Here is a 21,339-nt window from a genome sequence, read left to right on the forward strand (position 1 = left end):
TGTGACCGGGTGTGTGTGTGTGTGTGTGTGGGGGGGGGGGTCTGTGACTGAGCTGGGGAGGGGTTGGGGGAAGATTGAGTCGGGGGGGTGGGGGAGTCTGTGTCCCCGGGGGGGTGGGGGGAGTGTGTGACCGGGTGTGTGTGTGTGTGTGGGGGGGGACGGGGTTGTCTGTGACTGAGCTGGGGAGGGGGTGGGGGAAGATTGAGTCGGGGGGGTGGGGGAGTCTGTGTCCCCGGAGGGGGGGGGAGTGTGTGACCGTGTGTGTGTGGGGGGGGGTGGGGGAGTGTGTGACCGGGTGTGTGTGTGTGGGGGGGGTCTGTGACTGAGCTGGGGAGGGGGTGGGGGAAGATTGAGTCGGGGGGGGGTGGGGGGAGTCTGTGAGTCGGGGGGGGTGGGGGGAGTCTGTGAGTCGGGGGGGTGGGGGGAGTCTGTGACCCGGGGGGTGGGGGTCTGCTGTATCCAGCATGTTCCCCGCGATGGGCTCTCTGTGCTGGGGTACCGGCCCGTTCCCAGGCGGGGAGCCGGAGCCCGAGCCTGGGGGCGGCCGCTCTGAGGCCGCAGCTGCTGCTGCTGCCGCCGGGGAGGGTACATCGGGCGGCCCCGGGAACAGGCAGCACTGCCGCCCCCAGGAGGAGAGGGTACAGGCGGCCAGCTGCAGCACGGAGAGCCGGCACCGACAGGCGGAGGCTGCGGGGGAGAGCAGGCTGCTGGAGACAGGCGAAGACATCGCCCTTAAATACATCCGGCCGGATGAGTGTGTGAGATACATGAGAGTGTGTGTGGATCCAGGTGAGCACCAGTACGGGGCTGCACCCTCCTAACATCTCCAACTCCACCCTCTAACCCTATCCCTGCATCAACCTCCTGACAGATACTACACAAGAAAGAGGAACTTCAACCCGGGTCACCTGGCTCAGAGGTGGAGACACTACCACTCTAGATATTTGACCCCCTAGATATTTGTGAACTCAAACTGTTCAGAGATGCACTGTCTCAGTGATTAAGCCCTACTGCCTCACAGTGCCAGACACCTGGGTTCAATTCCCTCCTCAGGTGACTTTGTGATTTGTACATTCTCCCAGTCTCTCTGTGGGTTTCCTCCCACAGTCCCAAGCTGCACAGTTTAGGTGGATTGAACATGCTAAATTGCTCATAGTGCACAGAGCCACAGAAAATACAGGGTTAGGATCGGGGTTGAGGAGTGAGTCTGGGTACAATGCTCTTCAGATGGGCAGTGGTTGTTTGATTTAGCGCAGTCAGGTGTACCTACCTGCACTGAAAAGCTTTGTAGGGTAACATAGGAAACAAGTACAAGGCATACACATCAATTTTCCTGCTCCTCAGATGCTACCTGACGTGCTGTGCTTTTTCAGCACCTCTCTCTGGTCCTTAAGGCATACGATAGGACTAAACGGGTGAGTCGTGGGGAAGGGGTAGGGAAAGGAAAAGCAACAGGATGTATCGAGTCAAGTAGAAAGATAAGCAGTTGGAGAGCGTGTGTGCAGGGTTTAAGTTCAAGGCAGACTAGGAATGTAGCAAAAAGGAAGGATAACTTCGGTGGAGGTGATGGAAATCACGAAGATAAGAAAATTAGCATTAAGGTGTTTTACCTGAATGCTTGAAGCATTCATAACAAAGTAGATGAATTAACAGCAGAAATCATTGTAAATTATTATGATGTGTAGGCATCACAGAGACTGTTGCATTGGGTTTAGGACAGGCAGTTAAACATCCAAGGATTTACAACTAATCGAAAAGACAGGGAGGTGGGCAGAGGGGGTGGGGCTGCCCTGTTAGTTAAGAATGAAATTAAATCTATGGCACTGAATGACATCAGGACTGGATGTCTTGAAATGCATAAAGGTGGATAAATCCCCAGGACCTGATCAGGTGTGCCCTAGAACTCTACTGGAAGATAGGGAAATGATTGCTGGGCCTCTTGCTGAGGCATTTTTATCATCGATAATCATTGGTGAGGTGCCAGAAGACTGGAGGTTGGCTAATGTGGTGCCACTATTTAAGAAGAGTGGTAAGGACAAGTCAGGAAACTATAGACCACTGAGCCCCCTGATGTCAGTGGTGGGCAAGTTGTTGGAGAGAATCCTGAGGGATAGAATGTACATGGAATTGGAAAGGCAAGGACTGATTAGGGATAGTCAGCATAGCTTTGTGCATGGGAAATCATGTCTCACAAACTTGATTGAGTTTTTTGAAGTAACAAAGAGGATTGATGAGGGCAGATGTGATCTATATGGACTTCAGTAAGATGTTCGACAAGGTTCCCCATGGGAGACTGGTTAGCAAAGTTGGATCTCACGGAATACAGGGAGAACTAGCCATTTGGATACAGAACTGGCTCAAAAGGTGGAGGGTTGATTTTCAGACTGAAGGCCTGTGACCAGTGGAGTGCCACTAGGATTGGTATTAGGTCCACTATTTTTTGTCATTTATAAAAATTATTTGGATGTGAGCAGAAGAGATATTGTAAGTAAGTTTGCAGATGATGCCAAAATTGGAGGTGTAGTGGACAGCAAAGGAGGTTACCTCAGATTACAACAGGATCTTGATCAGATGGGCCAATGGGCTGAGAAGTGGCAGATGGAGTTTAAAATCTTCAATTCTTCTCCCAAACTTTGAAGATGGAGTTTAATTCAGAAAAACGAGAGGTACTGCATTTTGGGAAAGCAAATCTTAGCAGAACTTATACACTTAACGGTAAAGTCCTGGGGAGTGTTGCTGGACAAAGAGACCTTGGAATGCAGGTTCATAGCTCCTTAAAAGTGGAGTCGCAGGTAGATAGGATAGTTAAGAAGGTGCGTGGTATGCTTTCCTTTAATGATCAGAGTATTGAGTACAAGAGTTGGGAGGTCATGTTGTGGCTGGACAGGACACTTGGAATATTGTGTGCAATTCTGGTCTCCTTCCTATTGGAAAGATGCTGTGAAACTTGAAAGAGTTCAGAAAAGATTTATAAGGATGTTGCAAGGGGTTGGAGGATTTGAGCTATAGGGAGAGGCTGAACAGGCTGGGTCTGTTTTCCCTGGAGTGTCGGAGGTTGAGGGGTGACCTTATAGAGGTTTATAAAATTATGAGGGGCATGGATAGGTTAAATAGATGGTCTTTTCCCTGGGGTCGGGGAGTCCAGAACTAGAGGGCATAGGTTTAGGGCGAGAAGGGAAAGATTGTAAAAGAGACTTAAGGGGCAACATTTTCACGCAGAGGGTGGTATGTGTATGGAATGAGCTACCACAGAGAGTGGTGGAGGCTAGTACAATTGCAACATTTAAGAGATATTTGGATGGGTATATGAATAGGAAGGATTTGGAGGGATAAGCGCTAGGTGCAGGCAGGTGGGTCTAGATTGGGTTGGGATATCTGGTCAGCATGGATGGGTTGTTTCTGTGCTGTACATCTCTATGACTATGAGGTGGAGTTGAAATGCCCATCAGCCATGATTGAATGGCGGAGTGGACTTGATGGGCCAAATGGCCTTACTTCCACTCCTATTTCTTATGATCTTCACATTACAGCTGCACACGAGGTTTACATTAACTTCAATAAAATTCACTTTGTTAATAAGGTTCATTCAGCTTGACTCCGTACTAGAACACCTGAGCTAGTAGGTATGGATCTCAGTCCCAATTGCCCCAGAGGTGTAAGTACTTTACCTAGTACTGCACCATAAGAGCCCCTGTTCTGCCTGTTATTAACTTTGACTCACTAATCATTGCTCCAGGCTGACCCCATTTGCACACAAACTCAACAGGAGGTGTGACATCTGTGTAAATGCTGTGAGTACTCCACTCGGGGGAATCATTGTGTTCATAACAAAATAACAAAAAACAGAAATAACAAAAGTACCAATTCAATCTTTCTATAACTGATGTTAACAACTGGGATTTTTCTGGGGGGTTGGGGACAGGGGTGGGGAGGTGAGGGAAGTACATCATTTTGCTGAAATTGCAATTACACTAGCTATTTTTCTTTTGCTCTTCTTCCTTGCTTCCCCACCGCTTTTTTTTTACCTTCTTCCTCACCCAGCTATTCTGGAAGATGTTGGCGCATATATTCTGCTTGATGTTCTCAACTCGCTTGAATCTGAATATAGCGTTGAAGCTCAGTCAGTTCCTTCCACCATCACATGGAGAAGAGAACTTCCTGAAGTCATGTTAAATGACTTGCCTGATGAGGTAAGATGAGAAGCCACATAACATGACCTGCCTTTTAAAACATGTCATTGCTTTCAGAAGGTCAGGCCAACTTACTACTGTCACTATTACCACAGCACTGTGATGACAACACATTTGGAGTCAGGTCCGCATCTGACTCAACAACAAGATAGTTTAGGGAAAAGCGACACTCATGACTTTGTGCACAATTATGTTTTGAAAACAAAGCCAGAACTAGCATTGTCCTGGCTAGACGTTCTCTCTCAAAACAGATAAATTATATAATCTCTGTTTCGAAGGCTATTGCAGTGTGTAAGTTAAATACCACATATACTTCCATCATTGGATATGAAAAGCTTTTGGATAAAAATGGTGCAAAATACACCTTTTCTTACTGCTCATCATTATCTTTCAGCCAGGATGTTCTATATTCACTTGAACTAGGTATTTACAGTGACCATCTTCATAGGGATGATAGGAACTCCAAGTCATTTTGAAGTTATGCCATTTTCTTTTTTATCCAGCATGCATCCACCTAAGGATGGATGTTTCCGAGGAAGGAATCGTACCACAGGGCTCTATAGTAGTTGTCAATCCAGACTGAAGAAAGGTTATTTCATACTATGCTTGGTGTCTTGCACAGCAAAGGGAATATTTGCTGCACTCTTTTGAAGTCATCTATCACAGCCCCTTTAATAAATAAAATTTTATAAATGTTTTGAAAAATCAAACACCAAGCACTCATCCAGCTCTCACTTGCTCCCTCTAACTCTCCTCATTAGTCATAGTCAGAATTACACAGCATGAAAATAGACCCTCGGACCAACCAACCAGTCAATGCTGAACATAATCCCAAACTAAACTAGTCCCACCTGCTTGTTCCTGGCCCATATCCCTCCAAACCTTTCCTTTTCATGTATTTATCCAAATGTCTTTTAAACATTGCAACCGTGTCCACACCCACACTTACTAAGGAAGTTCAGTCCACATGCAAACCACCCTCTATATAAAACATTTGCCTCGGTCTTTTAAAATCTCTCTCCCCTTCACCTTAAAAATATGCCCTCTAGTCTGGATATCCCCCATCCAAGGGAAAACCACCTACCATTAACCCTATCTATGCACATGATTTTAAAGCCTCTATAAGGTCACCTCTCATCTCTTATGCTCTAGTGAAAAATAAAAGTCCGAACCTTTCTTTAACTCAAACCTTGTTCTGCTATATGGGCTTGGTTGGTGTTCTGGACTATTTAACCATTGTAGGATACATACCTTGTCCAAAAATGACTTCAAATTAAATCCACACCGAAGCACTTTCCAGCAATGGTTACTCTGTAGCTTGTAGGGTCTAAGCATCTTGCTGCATTTTATTTGCCTCTGTGGTCCAAAGGACATTCAGGCAAACTGTAGCCCTGAGAATTTTAGCTGCCTGGGTGCTGATATTATTCATGTTTGAGACAGTTTGCAGATAAACTGCAATTCCAAATATTCCTCAGTTTTATTTTTGGGTGATCTTGGAAGAATTGCCTCATTCTTTAAACATTGTTTTTTGAGTATGAAAGGCAGGGTGAACTGTACCAGGAGTAGGACAATAGGTAAATTGTTTACCTTTTGTAGTCTGCCATTTTGGGCAGTCTTCAATTCAGTTAGTGCTGTTCCAATACATTGTTGCTCAGTCCTTTTTCCAATTTTCTGATGTTGTTACTTCACTGAAGCTGAAGAAATAGAAGGCGGCCGTAGAGTGTTTAGTGAGGGTCTGCTCTTTAATCAGCCAACCATTGTGGCATATTTCCAAACTAATTGGATTTGAATTGGTGCATATTTGTTAATAAGTGATTTGTGCTTACAGACTAAAAATATGTACAAATCCAAGGAAGAAAATCAAATTCTGGTGCTGCTTTCGCCAAATCATTTTCTCAAGATGGCCTGGTTACATAAACAGGTAAAAAAGCAATGCTTAAATATCTTAACAAATGTAGTTAGCTGTTTAGAATTGTTGTTTATTGCATTTTCACAAGATGATTTCCATTGTAATATGAGTACAATGACTACAGTACCATATTTCCATCTATTTTATCAAAAGGTAGAAAAGCAACTTCTGAGTCCAAGCTACATGTACAATTCTTTCAAAAAGCAAATTAGCATGAATATGCTGATCGACAGTAAAATGATTATTGATTGTCAGCAGAAAGCACACATTAGTTATTTATTAAAAATTAATCACTGAAAAATACATTTGGTCAAAAGCTTTTTGTCTTGCATTCACAGGATAATTCACTAGAAATAACATAAAAGGGAATTTTGCTTTGCAAATTGTCCTGGTGAATGCACGAAACATCTTTTTATAGCAGTATTCAAGCTTTGCATGATCAAGTGATCCAGGGGTCGGTTTTTGTCCAATGAGTGCAGGATGGTTTTCTGACACAGTATGTAGACAGGCCAACAAGAGGCAATACCATATTGGATTTGGTACTGGGGAATGAATCCAGCCAGGTATTAGATTTGGAGGTAGGTGAGCACTTTGACGATAGTGACCATAATTTGGTTAAGTTTACAATAGCAATAGGCAGCAATAGGTATATATTGCAGGTAAAGAGGTACGACTGGGGGAAAGGCAATTATGATGCGACTAGGCAAGAGTTAGGATGCATAGGATGGGGAAGGAATCTGGAGGGGATTGACAGTTGAAATGTGGAGCTCATTCAAGGAACCGGTATATACTTATCAAGGTCCCGCAGTATCTTTATCAGGTAGGGAGGTAGTTGTTGAGAGAAGGAGCCATGGTTTACTAAAGGAGTTGAAACTCTTGTCAAGAAGGCGGCTTATGTGAAGATGAGATGTGAAGGCTGAGATAGGGGGCTTGAGTGTTATAAGTGAGCCAGAAAAGATTTAGAGAGGGCTAAGAAGAGCCAGGAGGGGACATGAGAAGTTGTTGGCAGATAGGATCAAGGAAAACCTTAAGGCTTTCTGTAGGTATATCAGGAATAAAAACATGACTAGAGTAAGATTAGGACCAAAGATAATAGGGGAAAGTTGTGTGTGAAATCTGAGAATATAGGGGAAACGCTTAATGAATACTTTTCATCAGTATTTACATTGGAAAAGGGCAATGTTAGTGAGAATACAGAGAACCAAGCTATTAGATCAGATGGGATTGAGGTTGACAAAGAGGACGTTTCATCAATTTTGGAAGATCTGAAAATAGATAAGACTCCTGGGCCAGATGGGCTTTATCCTTGGATTCTCTGGGAAACTAGGGAGGAGATTGTAGAGCCTTTTGGTTCTGATCTTTATGACATCATTATCTGCAGGAGTAGTGCCAGAAGATTGGAGAATTGCAAATGTTGTTTCCTTGTTCAAGAAAGGGAGTTGGGACAACCCTGGTTATTATAGGCCAGTGAGCCTTACTTCAGTTGTGGGTAAGGTGTTGGAAAAGGATAATCGATAGGATTTATAATCATCTGGAAAGGAATAATTTGATTATGGATAGTCAACATGGTTTTGTGAAGGGTAGGTCATGCCTCACGAACCTTACTGAGTTCTTTGAGAAGGTGACAAAACAGGTGGATGAAGGTAATGTGGTTAATGTGGTGTATATGGACTTCAGTAAGGCATTTGATAAGGTCCCACACGGTAGGCTATTGCATAAAATGTGGAGTTTCGGGATTGTAGGTGATTTAGCAGCTTGGATGAGAAATTAGCTAGCTGAAAGAAGACAGAGGGTGGTGGTTGATGGGCAACTTTCATCCTGGAGCTCAGTTGCCAGTGGTGTGCAAGGATCTGTTTTGGGGTCACTGCTGTTTGTCATTTTTATAAATGATCTGGATGTAAGCGTAGAAGAATGGGTTAGTCAATTTGTGGATGATACTAAGGTAGGCAGAGTTGTGGATAGTGCTGAAGGAAGTTGTGGGTTACAGAGATAAGATGCAGAGCTGGGCTGAGAAGTGGCAAATGTAGATTAATGTGAGAAAGTGTAAAATAGTTCACTTTGGAAGAAATAACAGGAATGCAAAGTATTGGGCTCATGGTAAAATTCTTGGCAATGTAGATGGACAGAGATCTGTGTCCAGGTGCATAAATCCCTGAAAGTTGCCACCCACATTGATAGGCGGTGTGTTGGCATTTATTGGTAGGGGGACTGAGTTTTGGAGCCATGAGGTTATGCTTCAGTTGTACAAGACACTGGTAAGGCTGCACCTGGAGTATTGCATACAGTCTGGTCACCGCATTGTAGGAAGGATGTGGATGCTTGGAACGGGTTCAGAGGAGATCTACCAGGACGTTGCCTGGTATAAAGGGAGGTCTTACGAGGAAAGGCTGAGGGAACGGATGCTGTTTTTGTTGGAGAGGAGAAGGTTGAAAGGTGACTTAATTGAGACATAAGATATTCAGAGGGTTAGGTAAGATGGACAGTGAGAGCTTTTTTCCTCAGATGGTGAAGACTAACACAAGGGGAAGTAGCTTTAAATTGAGGAGTGATAGATTTAGAACAGATATCAGGGGTAGTATCTTTACTCTGTAGTAGGGGCGTGGAACAACCTGCCTGAAATAGTAGTAGACTCACTGACATTAAGGACATTTAAATGGGCGTTGGACATACATATAGATAATAATGGAACAGTGTAGGTTAGATGGGCAGATTATTTTCACAGGTCGGTGCAACATCAAGGGCCAAAGAGCCGGTACTGCACTGTAACGTTGTATGTTGTAGGTAATCAATTCCACACCTGCAGTATCGCATCAAATGCCTGAAAAAGTAGTCTTGAAACATTAACACATTTCTTCTCCACAGATGCAGCTGAACCTGCTATTTCTAGCACTTCATCTCTAATCATTATCTTTGCTCATCTCTTTCTGATTTTTACTTTCCTTTTCTGTTGCCCTTTGCTTGCAGCTGGGAAATACCTGTACGGTGTAATATGGCAGTGCGTGCTGGGGGAAGGAACCAGCAATGATTGTATGCCCAAGTGGTTGCTCCCAGTTCCCTCTGTGCAATCACATGCTTCTTTTTTTTAACCTTCCCTTTCCTACCACCAACCCCTCTTTGAACTGTTTGTTTAGCTGATTTATTCCCTCTTGCTCTGATCTCAATTCATCATCTCTCAAACAAATCTCCATCTGGTTCCCCACCTACTCCACTATTAGGTTTCTGATAAAACCTGATAACTAGCGACTTAATGTTGACTTGTATTGGTCCCAGAGATTAAACTTCATTCAGCACAAGACAGACTTAATTCATTGCTGTATCCGAGTATCTGAACAGAGGTTTACGTGGTATCATTATGTATTCATAGAATCTCTACAGTGTGGATGCAGGCCATTCAGCCAATCAAGTTCACACCAACCCTCCAAAGAACATCCCATCCAGACCCACCCCATGATTGTAACACTGCATTTTCCACGGCTAATCCACATAACCTGCACAATTAATACAGCCAATCCACCTAATCTGCACATCTTTGGACTGCGAGTAACCCATGCAGACACAGGAGAACATGTAAACTTCATACTGGAATCTAACCTGGGTCCATGGCACTGAGGCAGCAGTGCTAACCACTACTGTGACCAATGTCATGCATTCTATTACTTCTTTAAACATGGGTAAAATTCACAGTAAAGTGCCTGCACTATTCATGTTTGGAGAGTACTTGGACTGTAAATATACCTTTTTATTCTTACTTGGATTCCCTTAGAGTCATAGAGATGTACAGCATGGAAATAGACTCTTCAATCCAACTTGTCCATGCCGACCAGATATCCCAACCCAATCTAGACCCACCTTCCAGCACCCGGCCCATATCCCTCCAAACCCTTCCTATTCATACACCCATCCAAATGCCTCTTAAGTGTTGCAATTGTACCAGCCTCCACCACATCCTCTGGCAGCTCATTCCATACACGTACCACCCTCTGTGTGAAAAAGATGTCCCTTAGGTCTCTCTTATATCCTTCCCCCCCCTCACCCTAAACCTATGCCCTCCAAGTTCCCCCAGCCCAGGGAAAAGACTGTCTATTTATCCTATCCAATTTTGTAAACTCCTATAAGGTCACCCCTTCGCTCCAGGGAAAACAGCCCCAGCCTGTTCAGCCTCTCCCTATTCTTAAAGTCAGTTTCACTATTGTTATTGCACGTCAATGATTGATAAGTAAATTTGTGACTTTTCAGAAGATTTGTAGCTCAAGTGAGGTTTAAGTTGTAAGTTTACTCACTGAGCTGGCAAATTTGTCCTTTGACATTTTGTCACCATTCTCAGTAACATCATTGAGCCTCTGGTGAAGCGCTGGTGTTCTGTCCTGCTTTCTATTGGTGTCATGGCCTGTTCAGGTGGGCGATAGCATTTCTGGTTCTTTTTTTTCCCAGAGGTTGGTAAATGGGGTCCAAATCGATGTGCTTAGAGGGAATTTTAGTTTGAATGCCAGGCCAGTAGGAATTCCCTTGTATCTCTCGGTTTTAGCCTGTTCTAGGGTAGATATGCTGGCCTAGACAAAGTGGTGTCCTTCTTCATCCATATATAAGGGTACTAGTGATAGTGGTTCATATCTTTTGGTGGCTAGTTGGTGTTCGTGTATCCTGGTGAGTAGTTTTCTGCCTGAGGTTGTGTTTGTTGCAGTCCTTGCAGGGTATTTTGTAAATTACATTTTTTAGATTAGATTACTTACAGTGTGGAAGCAGGCCCTTCGGCCCACACTGACCCACTGAAGCGCAACCCACCCAAACCCATTCCCCTACATTTATCCCTTCACCTAACATTATGGGCAATTCACCATGGCCAATTCACCTAACCAGAGCACTCGAGGAAACCATGCAGACACAGGGAAAATGTGCAAACTCCACAGTCGCCTGAGGCGGGAAATGAACATGGGTCTCCGGTGCTGTGAGGCAGCAGTGCTAACCACTGTACCACCGTGCCACCGTGCCACCCATTTGTTTGCTGGTTGTTGGTATAGAGTCCTTTTGGTTCATCAGTAGCTGTTTGTGTCTTGGTAGGTTTGTGGGCTACCATGATGCCAAGGGCTCAGAGTAGGCAAGTCGTCGTCTCGGGGTCTTTGGCGTATGGTAGTATTAGTATGAATGAATATGAATAAGTATTAGTAAAAGCAACAAGTTGCCTTCAAAGTTCAACTAATCCAGGTTAAATCTATATGTTGGATACTAAAAACCTTCAGTTCTCGAGGGGGAAAAAAAACCTCCAGAATGACTTGAATTACGTGTTGTTCTCCTATAACATGTGCTGTAATTGAATTGATGAATTGGGGATGCTGTTTCCAAAGTGCAAACTTTTAAAATATATGTTGGCTGTAAGGTGATTATATCACGAAACTAAGCACGGTTTCTAAAACAACTTTTCAATCATGCGGGGTTGCAAGAACACAACCAATACATTATATAAGAACTACCTGTATGGAAACCTAATGGTCAGATTTCCCAGTTTAAACAGAATTGAATTTATAAATCAGGAAAAGTCACAAGTTCACTTGTATAACGAAGGAGACAGAAGGTCTTAAAATGACAGTTTTTTAAAAAAAAATCTCTCATTCCTTTGGTAACTTAAGTATTGAAATACTTACTGCCGTCTACAAATTGTAGAAATATTTGATATATTTCTATTTTTACAGCAGATTCAAACAATTTCTTCTTCTTTCATCAGAAAATGAAAGGCATTTACACAGAAAACATCTATGAAACATTCGATAGCTTTATAACGAGGGTTCTGGACAAGCAACCTCTCCGAGCAGCCACGTTAGCGGTCATTGGACTGGATACTTACACAAGGTAACTGCGGACTAAACTTGTAATTTTACTGACGAGTTGCTACCAAAGTACAGCACACATTCCAAACTTCCAATTGAATCAAATATTTATCGGAAATATTGAAAATGGCTTTGTTGAAAGTAGTTACGTGATTTCAGATGAAGTTTGCCTTTGCTCTATTTTATGTAAACAAGAGGGTATTTTCTATAGTTATCCTTGAACAATGGAGATTTTCTGGTTACCAGTGTGAACCATCACATTTTCATTATTTTAATGGACATTTAAACTTTGTGATCGTACTAAGAGACAGTAACAGACCAGTTTTAAGCCAATATCAAAGAACTTGCATGATAAATCAACTAAAACATGTTCAGATCACAGCAAGATTAGTTCTTTCTCTACATTTCAGCACTCTATGGCTCTACATGTCAGAGTCTCATTCTCTCTCCTCCCTCAGCAGGCCCAGAGTTTTATAATGTAAATGCAAGCAATCAAACTCAAAATATCAAAAAGGTCCAAAGATTTGTTCCATATTTTATGCTGAGTGAAAGCAACATATTTGGGCACAGTATCTGAAGGAGGAGGAATTAAGGTTCCAATTCCAGGTTTCAACTTGGACTGCTGGTTGGCAAAGTAGGAAAAAAATTAGGTTCATGTGCAGATGTGTCAAGCTAAATACACTGGACTCAACGTGAATTCTGCTTTCTCTCCACATAGTTGAACAGATCTGTTACTGTCACTGAGTATGATCACAAAGTTTAAATGTCCATTAAAATAATGAAAATGTGATGTGAGTTTCTCCAGCAATTTCTCTTTTTGCTCCATGCTTAAGTAGCCTGCCCACACCGTTTTCAGATCCATACAAAAAGTAATTTTAAGAAGACTGGTAAGAGTTGGTTTTCATGCAAAAGAAAAAAACTTAACTCCGGGTTCTAGAATTTTTGCTTTGAAAACTTATCCTCATTAGTCTGAGCCAAGGCACTCACTACTGAAGAAACTCTTTATATGGTTTGAAGACTAGATTTTATTTTGAAACTGTTATGATGCTAAAATTCATTCATTTACATTGGAAATATAAGCACTACTTTAATGCCTCAGAGAAAAGAGTAACTTTTATGAAATTATTCAGGGAAAAAGGCCTTTACAGTCCTGTGAAGCGACCGAAGAATTCAGAAAAGGAGAGCATTGAAGACTCAGAGTCTTGGGTCAGCAGGGAGCTTGGATTGACTTGTGCAGATTTGGATGAGGTCTGTATTTGTATTTTACATTTGATTGTGTTCTTCTATGGACAAAAAAATTCTTCATTGTTAAAAACCAGAGGCAGTGTGTTTAGGAAAGGGTGGATAATGCAGTACAAAACAAGTGAGATAGCTTGGAGTGCAGTTCTACGGCTACCCAAACAACCTTATTTACCCATCTTGCTAAAGACCATAAGATTAGTGTCTGCTCCACCATTTGATCTTGGCTGATATGTTTCTCAGCCCCATTCTCCTGCCTTTTCCCATAATCTTTGATCCTTTTTACTTATCAAGAACTTAGCTGTGTCTTAAATGCTCAATTACTTGATCTCTGGAACTCATTGCCACTGAAGGCTACAAAGATTCACCATCCTCTGGCTGAAGAAATTCTTCTCAACTCGAAATGATCATTTCTGAACTGAGGCTGTGCCCTCAGGTCCTAATCTCTCCTCAGTGTAAACATCTTCCCCACATCCATTCTACCCAAGCCTCTTAGTATTCTATAAATTTCACATCAGAACCCGAATCATCCTGCTAAATTCTCAATACAGACCTAGAACTGCTTCTAGAACTGCAAACCCTTAGTTCCCAGGATCACTCTCATGGACCACCTCAAAGGCTAACGCATCCTTGCTTAGATATATAAAAAAAGGTCCAAATTAGTTCCCAATATTCCAAATATGGTCCACTCAGCCTTATACATCCACAGCAGTACATACTTTTGTTAGTTGATCAAAGTGTGACACAACAGCAGGGAAGTCATCATAGATTAATTTAGAATATTGGTTGGTTTCAGTTATAGTACGGTAGCACTAAAGCATATTCCTTCAACCCAAACTCTTTGCATGATAGGCTATTGTTCCATTAGATGCTTTCTCTATAGTGTCTTATGGCAATGGGTAGTGGTCTGACTTTTCCTGCCAAAGTGTACAGTCTATTCTGCTATAATAGAAGTTTTCAACACAAATTGTCTATAAAATGATTGAAGCATTTAGACCATTTGTATTTCATGAGTTTTCCTTACTTGTACTGGCTATAATGAGATTCCAGTCCCATTAGATTAAATTGTGCTGATATTTCACAATCACATGGGAACAGAACAATTGCACATCAGAACAGACTGGATCATAACTTGTCCAAACTGGTTAAAGATGCTGTTTTTAACACGCTCTTAGTTGGGGGTTGGTGCGAAGCATTCAAGTAAAGTCTTTGCTCTAGGCAAAACATTCTCTCCACCCTCCCCCACCCAAAAAATCAATCCCAAAAATATTGGTTCAAGACCTCACAATGAAATCAATTGATTCCCTTGGACTTGTTCATACACCTTAGAGTTTGATTATTCATAGCCCCTCATTAAAAAAAAATGGAACCAATTCAAAGATAAAGACAATGCAAATTGTCACCTTCCATTCAAATTATGTTACGTAGTAAAAGTTCCATTTCAGTGTGCTTATGATCTATCACAGATCAACCTGATAACCTATACTGATCAAATTTTAAAGACACTAGATAATAAGTTTTAAAATAAGGAATAAGTTGTATTGCTGTATAAAACAAGTAATGAAGTGGATCTGAGCTACAGCGAGGCTGAACAGGCTGGGGCTGTTTTCCCTGAGCATCGGAGGCTGAGGGGTGACCTTATAGAGGTTTACAAAATTGAGGGGCATGGATAGGATAAATAGACAAAGTCTTTTCCCTGGGGTCAGGGAGTCCAGAACTAGAGGGCATAGGTTTAGGGTGAGAGGGGAAAGAGACCTAAGGAGCAACTTTTTCTCGCAGAGAGTGGTACGTGTATTGAATGAGCTGCCAGAGGAAATGGTGAAGGCTGGTACAATTGCAACATTTAAAAGGCATTTGGATGAGTATATAAATAGGAAGGGTATGGAGGGATATGGGCCGGGTGCTGGCAGGTGGGTTTGGGTTGGGATATCTGATCAACATGGACGGGTTGGACCGAAAGGTCTGTTTCCATGCTGTACATCTCTATGACTCTAAGTGCATCTACATCACATCAATTTATGAACCCAGCAACCATGTTATACAAGAAAGTGTCATGATTGACTTCAAATATCTAAAGTGGTCCATCATTTACAATCTAATATAAAAGCAAAAAAAAAGTTCTTGAACATCGGTCATCTTCTCCGGGAGAGTAGGGAGAACAATCGCAAGTGACACCCACCTTCAGAAAACAAAAAAAGCACACACAAGTAGGGTACAATATTTGAAAGGGGATTGGAATACACACTAACAAAATTCTCAGACCCATCTTCTCCCATACTCCTTAATCATGACTTCCACTTGGTGCATGGAATTAGTGAATTTAACCAACACTCCAGATCAACAAATTTCTTTCATTGATGGCGTTCATGTATCAAATGCTTCTATCCACTTCAAACTTCTCTCATTTCAAACTACAAAGCTGAACAAGCATACCAGAAATACATATGCTGAGTATTGACAACAACCAGCCATAAAATGGTTGAGGTTTCTCATCAGATCAGTAAAACAGCCAATACGTTCGAAGCAGTCAACAATGGTCTTTAATTGCACCATCTCACAGCAAGTGGCATGTTTTAGTAGAAAAGAACAGCAGACTTCCTTTACTTTGTGGTCTAGCCCATGTCCAACTCACCTTTCTCTGTGCCAAAAACAAATTGCTGGAAAAGCTCAGTAGGTCTGGTAGCATCCATGGAGGGAAATCCGTTTGTTTCAGGTTGAGTGACCGTGCGTCTATTCGGATTTCTCTCCACAGATGCTGCCAGAGGTACTGAGGTTTTCCAGCAATTTTTGATCTGCAGTTCTTTCGGCGTCACCTATTTCTGTTTTGTGCTCAGGTGCAGGTGGCCTTACAGCTGCAAACACACACAACTGTTTGGTTTTTAGAGAACTGGCAACAATTTGCTGATCATATCGCAACACTTACAAAGGCAATCGCCCGAAGTCCTTTCAAGTAAGTTCAACTTAACTTAAGCAGATATTCACCAAGAGCTGTACAGAAGAGAGTGATGATGCTTTTTTTCTTAAAAACAAATAAATTGGGAGTAACCTGTCCTTCTGTCAGAGACAACTTAAAGTTTCAATTTTAAATTTTCTCAAAGTGATTGGTACGATATTTTGGAATCCACAGGGTCCAGTGTTGATATTGCTGCAGAATATTTAACTCAATGCCAGAAGGAAACAGGACAGATATCAAAACAGCAAATTGAAAGTTAACTTCAATAGGTTTTCTACTCTTGCTACATAATTGTGCTCCAAAAGGAAATCCTTGTCTGACAGCATTACCATGAGGGCAATGCAAAATTCTTAATATATTAAGAAAAAACTTAATTTCTAAGTAAAGGGTGGCATGGTGGCTCTGTGATTAGCACTGCTGCCTCACAGTACCAGGGTCCCAGGTTCGGTTCCAGCCTCGGGCGACTGTTTGTGTGGAGTTTGCACATTCTCCCAGTGTCTGCGTGGGTTTTCCTCCGGGTGCTCTGGTTTCCTCCCACAGTCCAAACGATGTGCAGGTCAGGTGAATCGTCCATGCTAAATTGCCCCTTAAGTGTTAGGTGCATTAGTCAGAGGGAAAGGAGTCTGGGCAAGTTAATCTTCAGAAAGTTGGTGTGGACTTGTTGGCCCGAAGGGCCTGTTTCCACACTGTAGGGAATCTAATCTAATCTAACCATGGTTCATCTCTATTACATTCTTCAGGTGATGAAGGAATATTTAGCCACAAATCAAACCAATGATCAATCATTATCAATGCACTTTAACCCCCCGTCCCCACCTCGTGACATCTAGAACCTAGTCAAAATTCCTGATCTTTCTCTTGCATGCAAAAACCAGGATGGTATTAACAGTGATCACAGCATGTGGCTTATTTACAGTTCTATCAACTCTACAGCACAAGAATTTATAGAATTACAGATGATTCAGAAATTCCAAATGCAAAATTTAAAAACATGCTCACAAACAAATTAAACTTTTGAAGTAAAGCAACAACATCTTTTGACAAGATACTCTTGTGAAAATAATTTTGTTTAGAAAGCAGACAGAAAAAATGACCTTCTCGTTCTGCCCTGATGGGACGTGGTCCACTGGTGTGAAAGTGGATAAGGATGGAAAGGGCCTCCTGAAGTTATGGAAAAAACAGCTTCAGCAGCTCAACAGGATCACCCAACCAGTGGCAATGGCTATAGCACAAGCCTATCCTACACCAAAGCTGCTCTTGCGGGTAATGGCAGCCATCAAATCTCTGCCATTTCTTATTCATTGTTCATACCTGCTCTTTCTTCCCATTGACTCTACTCTACATTCATCATTCTGACAAGGTATTTCCAGTGAAACCTCAATTATCTACAATATTCGACATGGAACTAATGCCAATAATGTGATAAACTGCTTTGAAGCAGATATTTGTTCACAATCCATCCAGCTACATATGCAATGAATAATTATTTAAGCCACTCCAATTTTAGCTTGAGGCCAAGAGACTGCAAAAGGCGTTTCTCAAATAATGTATTGATTTTTAAAAGAAGAAAAATTGAAGTTATCTACACATTGCTATTTATCTAATCCAATTTCTAACGCAGGAAGCAGTTAACAGGAGTAGACTATTTGGATCTTCAAGCCTGATCCAATGAAAAGCTAAACACCAAGGCGGGGAGGGGGGGGCGGGAAAGAGACCACATTTACATTTGAATTTCTTCATTCAAATTGCTGGCATGATTAGTTAATTGGATGTCCAACAAGGGCTTGTGACACTGGAAGAGCTCAAGTACCACCTGTTACAGACATGTTAGTGTGTCTAAACAGGTTAATTAAAAATATCAGGAAACTACCAGGGGGACATATATTAGATGTCAGCATCTTGTGGTGCAGTGGCGGTGTCCCTTCCTCTGGCCCAAAAGGCCTGGGTTCTAGTCACACCTCAGGATGTGATAGCCAGAGGTCCAAAACGCTGTGTATGGAAAGTGGATGATAGATGGCCACTGGAACTTTGGGAATTTCTAGATAGGGAAAAAAGAATATGTCCCTATGATTCCTCTCCAGTTTGGGAGATAATTGAGGTTTGACTGAACCTTCATTGCAAATAAACAGTAATAAAATCTATTTTTTAAATTTAGAATTAAGCAATGTAAACCAAAAATGACAGGACCAGAGTCATTTGTATTAAAATTGTAATTTTCTTTGCTCAAGTAATGTGGAACATAATTTTCCAGTACAAAAGAAAACCGTTCAGCCCATTGAGATATCAGATGTTCAAGTTCCATCTTCGAAAATCAGGTTTTCCTTGGTTTGGGATATTTATTTGCTTTTTAAATGCAATTATTTGATTGCATTTAGCAATTGTTAGGGTATGCTGTGCCCAAAATTTAAAATATCTTAACTTTGCTTTTGTGCTTCTGAATTTATAGTGGACAGCCAGTCACCCCTTCTTATAATGATCAAAGCCCTTTGCAATTCCTTCATTTCAACCATTTGTTCCAGTTAAAAGACCTCTGCAGTCTCAAGAGGTACAACTGGTTCAAATGCAAATGTATTCTGTAACTTCTATGGCAGCTAAAACAGACTACAGTAGTCTATTGGAAGCCATCTGTAGGTCAAGATGAATTGATTTATGAGGTTTGCATTTGTAAAATGTACGATCAAATGCATTTATTTTCTTGCCACCCACTTGGGAAATCTGTGTACTTGTACCCTCAAGTTTCTCTATCCCAATTACTTTAAAACGTTCCTCACTACATCACACAATGATAAGACAAATCCCAGTCGCTGACTCTTCAACTAGAAACCATTGCACCCCAAATCATAGAGACACCAGGAAGGCCACTTGAACCATCTGGTCCACCCCATATATTCATAGTGGCAGTGAGCATCATGACAACCTCACCCTCCCCTATCTAATAAAATTAAAGTAGTAAATATAGAGACCCTTAAGCCCACTATTCAAGTATGTCCATGGCTGATCCCTAGCCCCTTACTGCTCGATCCAGGGTTATTCCATAGGGCACCTTATCTGCATTGCCACGTAGCAATGACAATATTCCCATTAGACTGGTTTCTTCCCTTGAAAGAGGGGGCATTACATTCGCTCACATCTATGAAGCCACAGGTATTCCTCCAATGTCTTTGCAAAGAGTAGAACATTAGTCTCAATATTGACTTAGTTCCTTCAATTATTAAAACGTCAATTTCAAAATCTCCCATTACACCTGTTTTAATGAAACTAGCTCGTGCACTTAAAGTCTTCATCTGTGATGTCCCATTCCCATTCTAGATTAGTAAACTTGCACTGTACAACTTTGACCACTTCATTGTTGAAATAACAAAGAACATTGCAGTGGTCCAATTCAGGGTTTCTGGAGCAAGAATGCATCGAGAAAGTTAGCTGTGCTGTTTTGATATTGTTAGAGATCTGGATACCATTTTTGGGCAATGAATAAAATGAGACCCTCCCCCAAACCAGTTCCCAACCCTCAGGCAGCTGATTTCTTACCATGAGCATTCTATATTTTGTCTATTTTGTCTTCAATGAAGCTTCAATTTCGAGAGCATACACTTGTTCAAACTTCATTTATAAGAAGGTTACCTTTGCAATACTACCAATTATTTAATTTGCGCACAACCATTGCTCTCCCAAACTGGATTTATTTTCTTCTGTTACTGGTTTAAATCGTATCTTTTTAATTTTTATTTCTCTACCTAATAAATGTTCAAAAAATGTGGAAAAGTTTAATTTGTTCCAATATAATTAAGATTCCCCACCAGTTATCCATTGGTTATAATTTCTTGAATTGTGTACTGTTATCTTGATGTTTCTCCTAATCAATATTTATAAAACCAAATTTCCCATTGTCACTGTTCCTTGATGTTGCCCTACTCCTGTACCATATACTTGGCCAGTCTCCAGTTGTACAACTAAAGCCAGCATACCACCACAAGGTGAAATAAGTATTGTAGTTCATGCTGAAAACATTGCAGAAATTCCACCGCACAGCACTTCTATTCATCTTACCCCAATTTATCTTCGGATTATTGGTCACACTTTAATGCAGAACAAAATGTTGCAGATGCAAGAAAATCAAATCAACTCAAACTATGGAACAATTCAGGTCAGAAACTGTGCAGTTAACATTTTTAAGCAATTAACATTAAGATCAAGAGAATTATTATCTCTGCAACTTCCTAAGCTTGGCCTAATAACCCATATAATCCCTTATGCATATATTTCCAAAGAAGCAACAGTTTCCTCATACCTGGACTTTGTACCATCTCGTTTCTATTCAATGTTCAGTCAATTCTAGCCCAGCTGTTAAAACTTTGCCAAATGTTTAGTTTTATGCAGATAAAATCGAAGCTTCTTTAAAAGTCACTCAATTGTACCTCAACATTTATGCATTTCAAAGGCTTATAGACAATGCAGCACAGAGTGGGAGAAGCAGAATCTTCTGTCAGAGGTTAAAGTGTATGCTGCAGGAAAACGCGTGGATCGACGAGTTGGACCGGATATATCACGCAGGTTGTATATTTTCATGACTTCGGAAAACTCGGACATAGTTTTGGACAAAAGTGGTTAAATACACGGATCAACAAACCAGATTCATTTTACTGTCTGCCTTTGAATATCAGTTATAAGAAAAAAAAAGTGTAGGCAAAGTCGATATATCAATAAAATTGGTATTAACAGTTTAGAGAGCCAGGCATACTGTTAGTAGCACTTGAAGTCTTTTGTGTATGATGTGACAAATTTAAAGTTGGTGTACTTATTTAGCCTAGTACTCTAAATTTCTCATTGTGTCAGAGTCAAACAGTATGGAAACAGACCCTGCAGTCCAACTCTTCCATGCTGACTAAATTGCCCAAACTAAACTAGTCCCATTTGCCTGCATTTGGTCCATATCCGTCTAAACCTTTCCTACTAAGAGTCTTTTAAACATTGTAACCTGTACCTGCATCTACCACTTCATCTGGCAGCTCATGCCACATACGAACACTGTGGAAGTTCACCCTCAGGTCTGTTTCAAATTTTTCTCCTCTTACTAAAAATACGTCCTTAGTTTTGAATCTCCCCACAACAAGGGAAAAGACTTTTGTTATTCACCTTATCTATGCACCTTCCCATTACTTTTAAACCTCTACATTCCAATGAAAGAGTCCCAGTCTATCCTTATCTCTCTCTCTCTCTCTCTCTCTC

General features: G+C 41.4%; 2 protein-coding genes across 2 annotated transcripts; both read left to right on the top strand.

Moving 5' to 3' along the window:
* The first annotated feature begins 476 nt into the window (after positions 1-476).
* LOC132825572 (probable crossover junction endonuclease EME2) lies at positions 477-4,162 on the top strand. The gene is made up of 3 exons (XM_060840951.1): positions 477-789; positions 4,042-4,109; positions 4,151-4,162. The coding sequence occupies exons 1-3, from the start codon at positions 477-479 to the stop codon at positions 4,160-4,162; spliced, it is 393 nt and encodes a 130-aa protein (XP_060696934.1).
* LOC132825139 (crossover junction endonuclease EME1) lies at positions 4,156-20,743 on the top strand. Its single transcript, XM_060840149.1, has 7 exons — positions 4,156-4,190; positions 6,019-6,111; positions 11,819-11,943; positions 13,052-13,169; positions 15,995-16,110; positions 17,187-17,376; positions 20,552-20,743. The coding sequence occupies exons 1-7, from the start codon at positions 4,167-4,169 to the stop codon at positions 20,720-20,722; spliced, it is 837 nt and encodes a 278-aa protein (XP_060696132.1). The 5' UTR covers positions 4,156-4,166; the 3' UTR covers positions 20,723-20,743.
* Positions 20,744-21,339: the final 596 nt, after the last annotated feature.

Source organism: Hemiscyllium ocellatum, chromosome 20, assembly GCF_020745735.1.
Source record: "Hemiscyllium ocellatum isolate sHemOce1 chromosome 20, sHemOce1.pat.X.cur, whole genome shotgun sequence".
Taxonomy (NCBI): domain Eukaryota; kingdom Metazoa; phylum Chordata; class Chondrichthyes; order Orectolobiformes; family Hemiscylliidae; genus Hemiscyllium; species Hemiscyllium ocellatum.

What these genes read in the sequence shown, in the direction of transcription:
- LOC132825572 (XM_060840951.1), top strand. Translation starts at nt 477, where the DNA reads ATGGGCTCTCTGTGCTGGGGTACCGGCCCGTTCCCAGGCGGGGAGCCG. An exon ending in GAGAGTGTGTGTGGATCCAG is followed by an intron (nt 790 to 4,041) that starts GTGAGCACCAGT and finishes TTCCTCACCCAG; the next exon opens with CTATTCTGGAAGATGTTGGC.
- LOC132825139 (XM_060840149.1), top strand. Translation starts at nt 4,167, where the DNA reads ATGTTAAATGACTTGCCTGATGAG. An exon ending in CTTGTGCAGATTTGGATGAG is followed by an intron (nt 13,170 to 15,994) that starts GTCTGTATTTGT and finishes TTTTGTGCTCAG; the next exon opens with GTGCAGGTGGCCTTACAGCT. An exon ending in CACCAAAGCTGCTCTTGCGG is followed by an intron (nt 17,377 to 20,551) that starts GTAATGGCAGCC and finishes TGCATTTCAAAG; the next exon opens with GCTTATAGACAATGCAGCAC.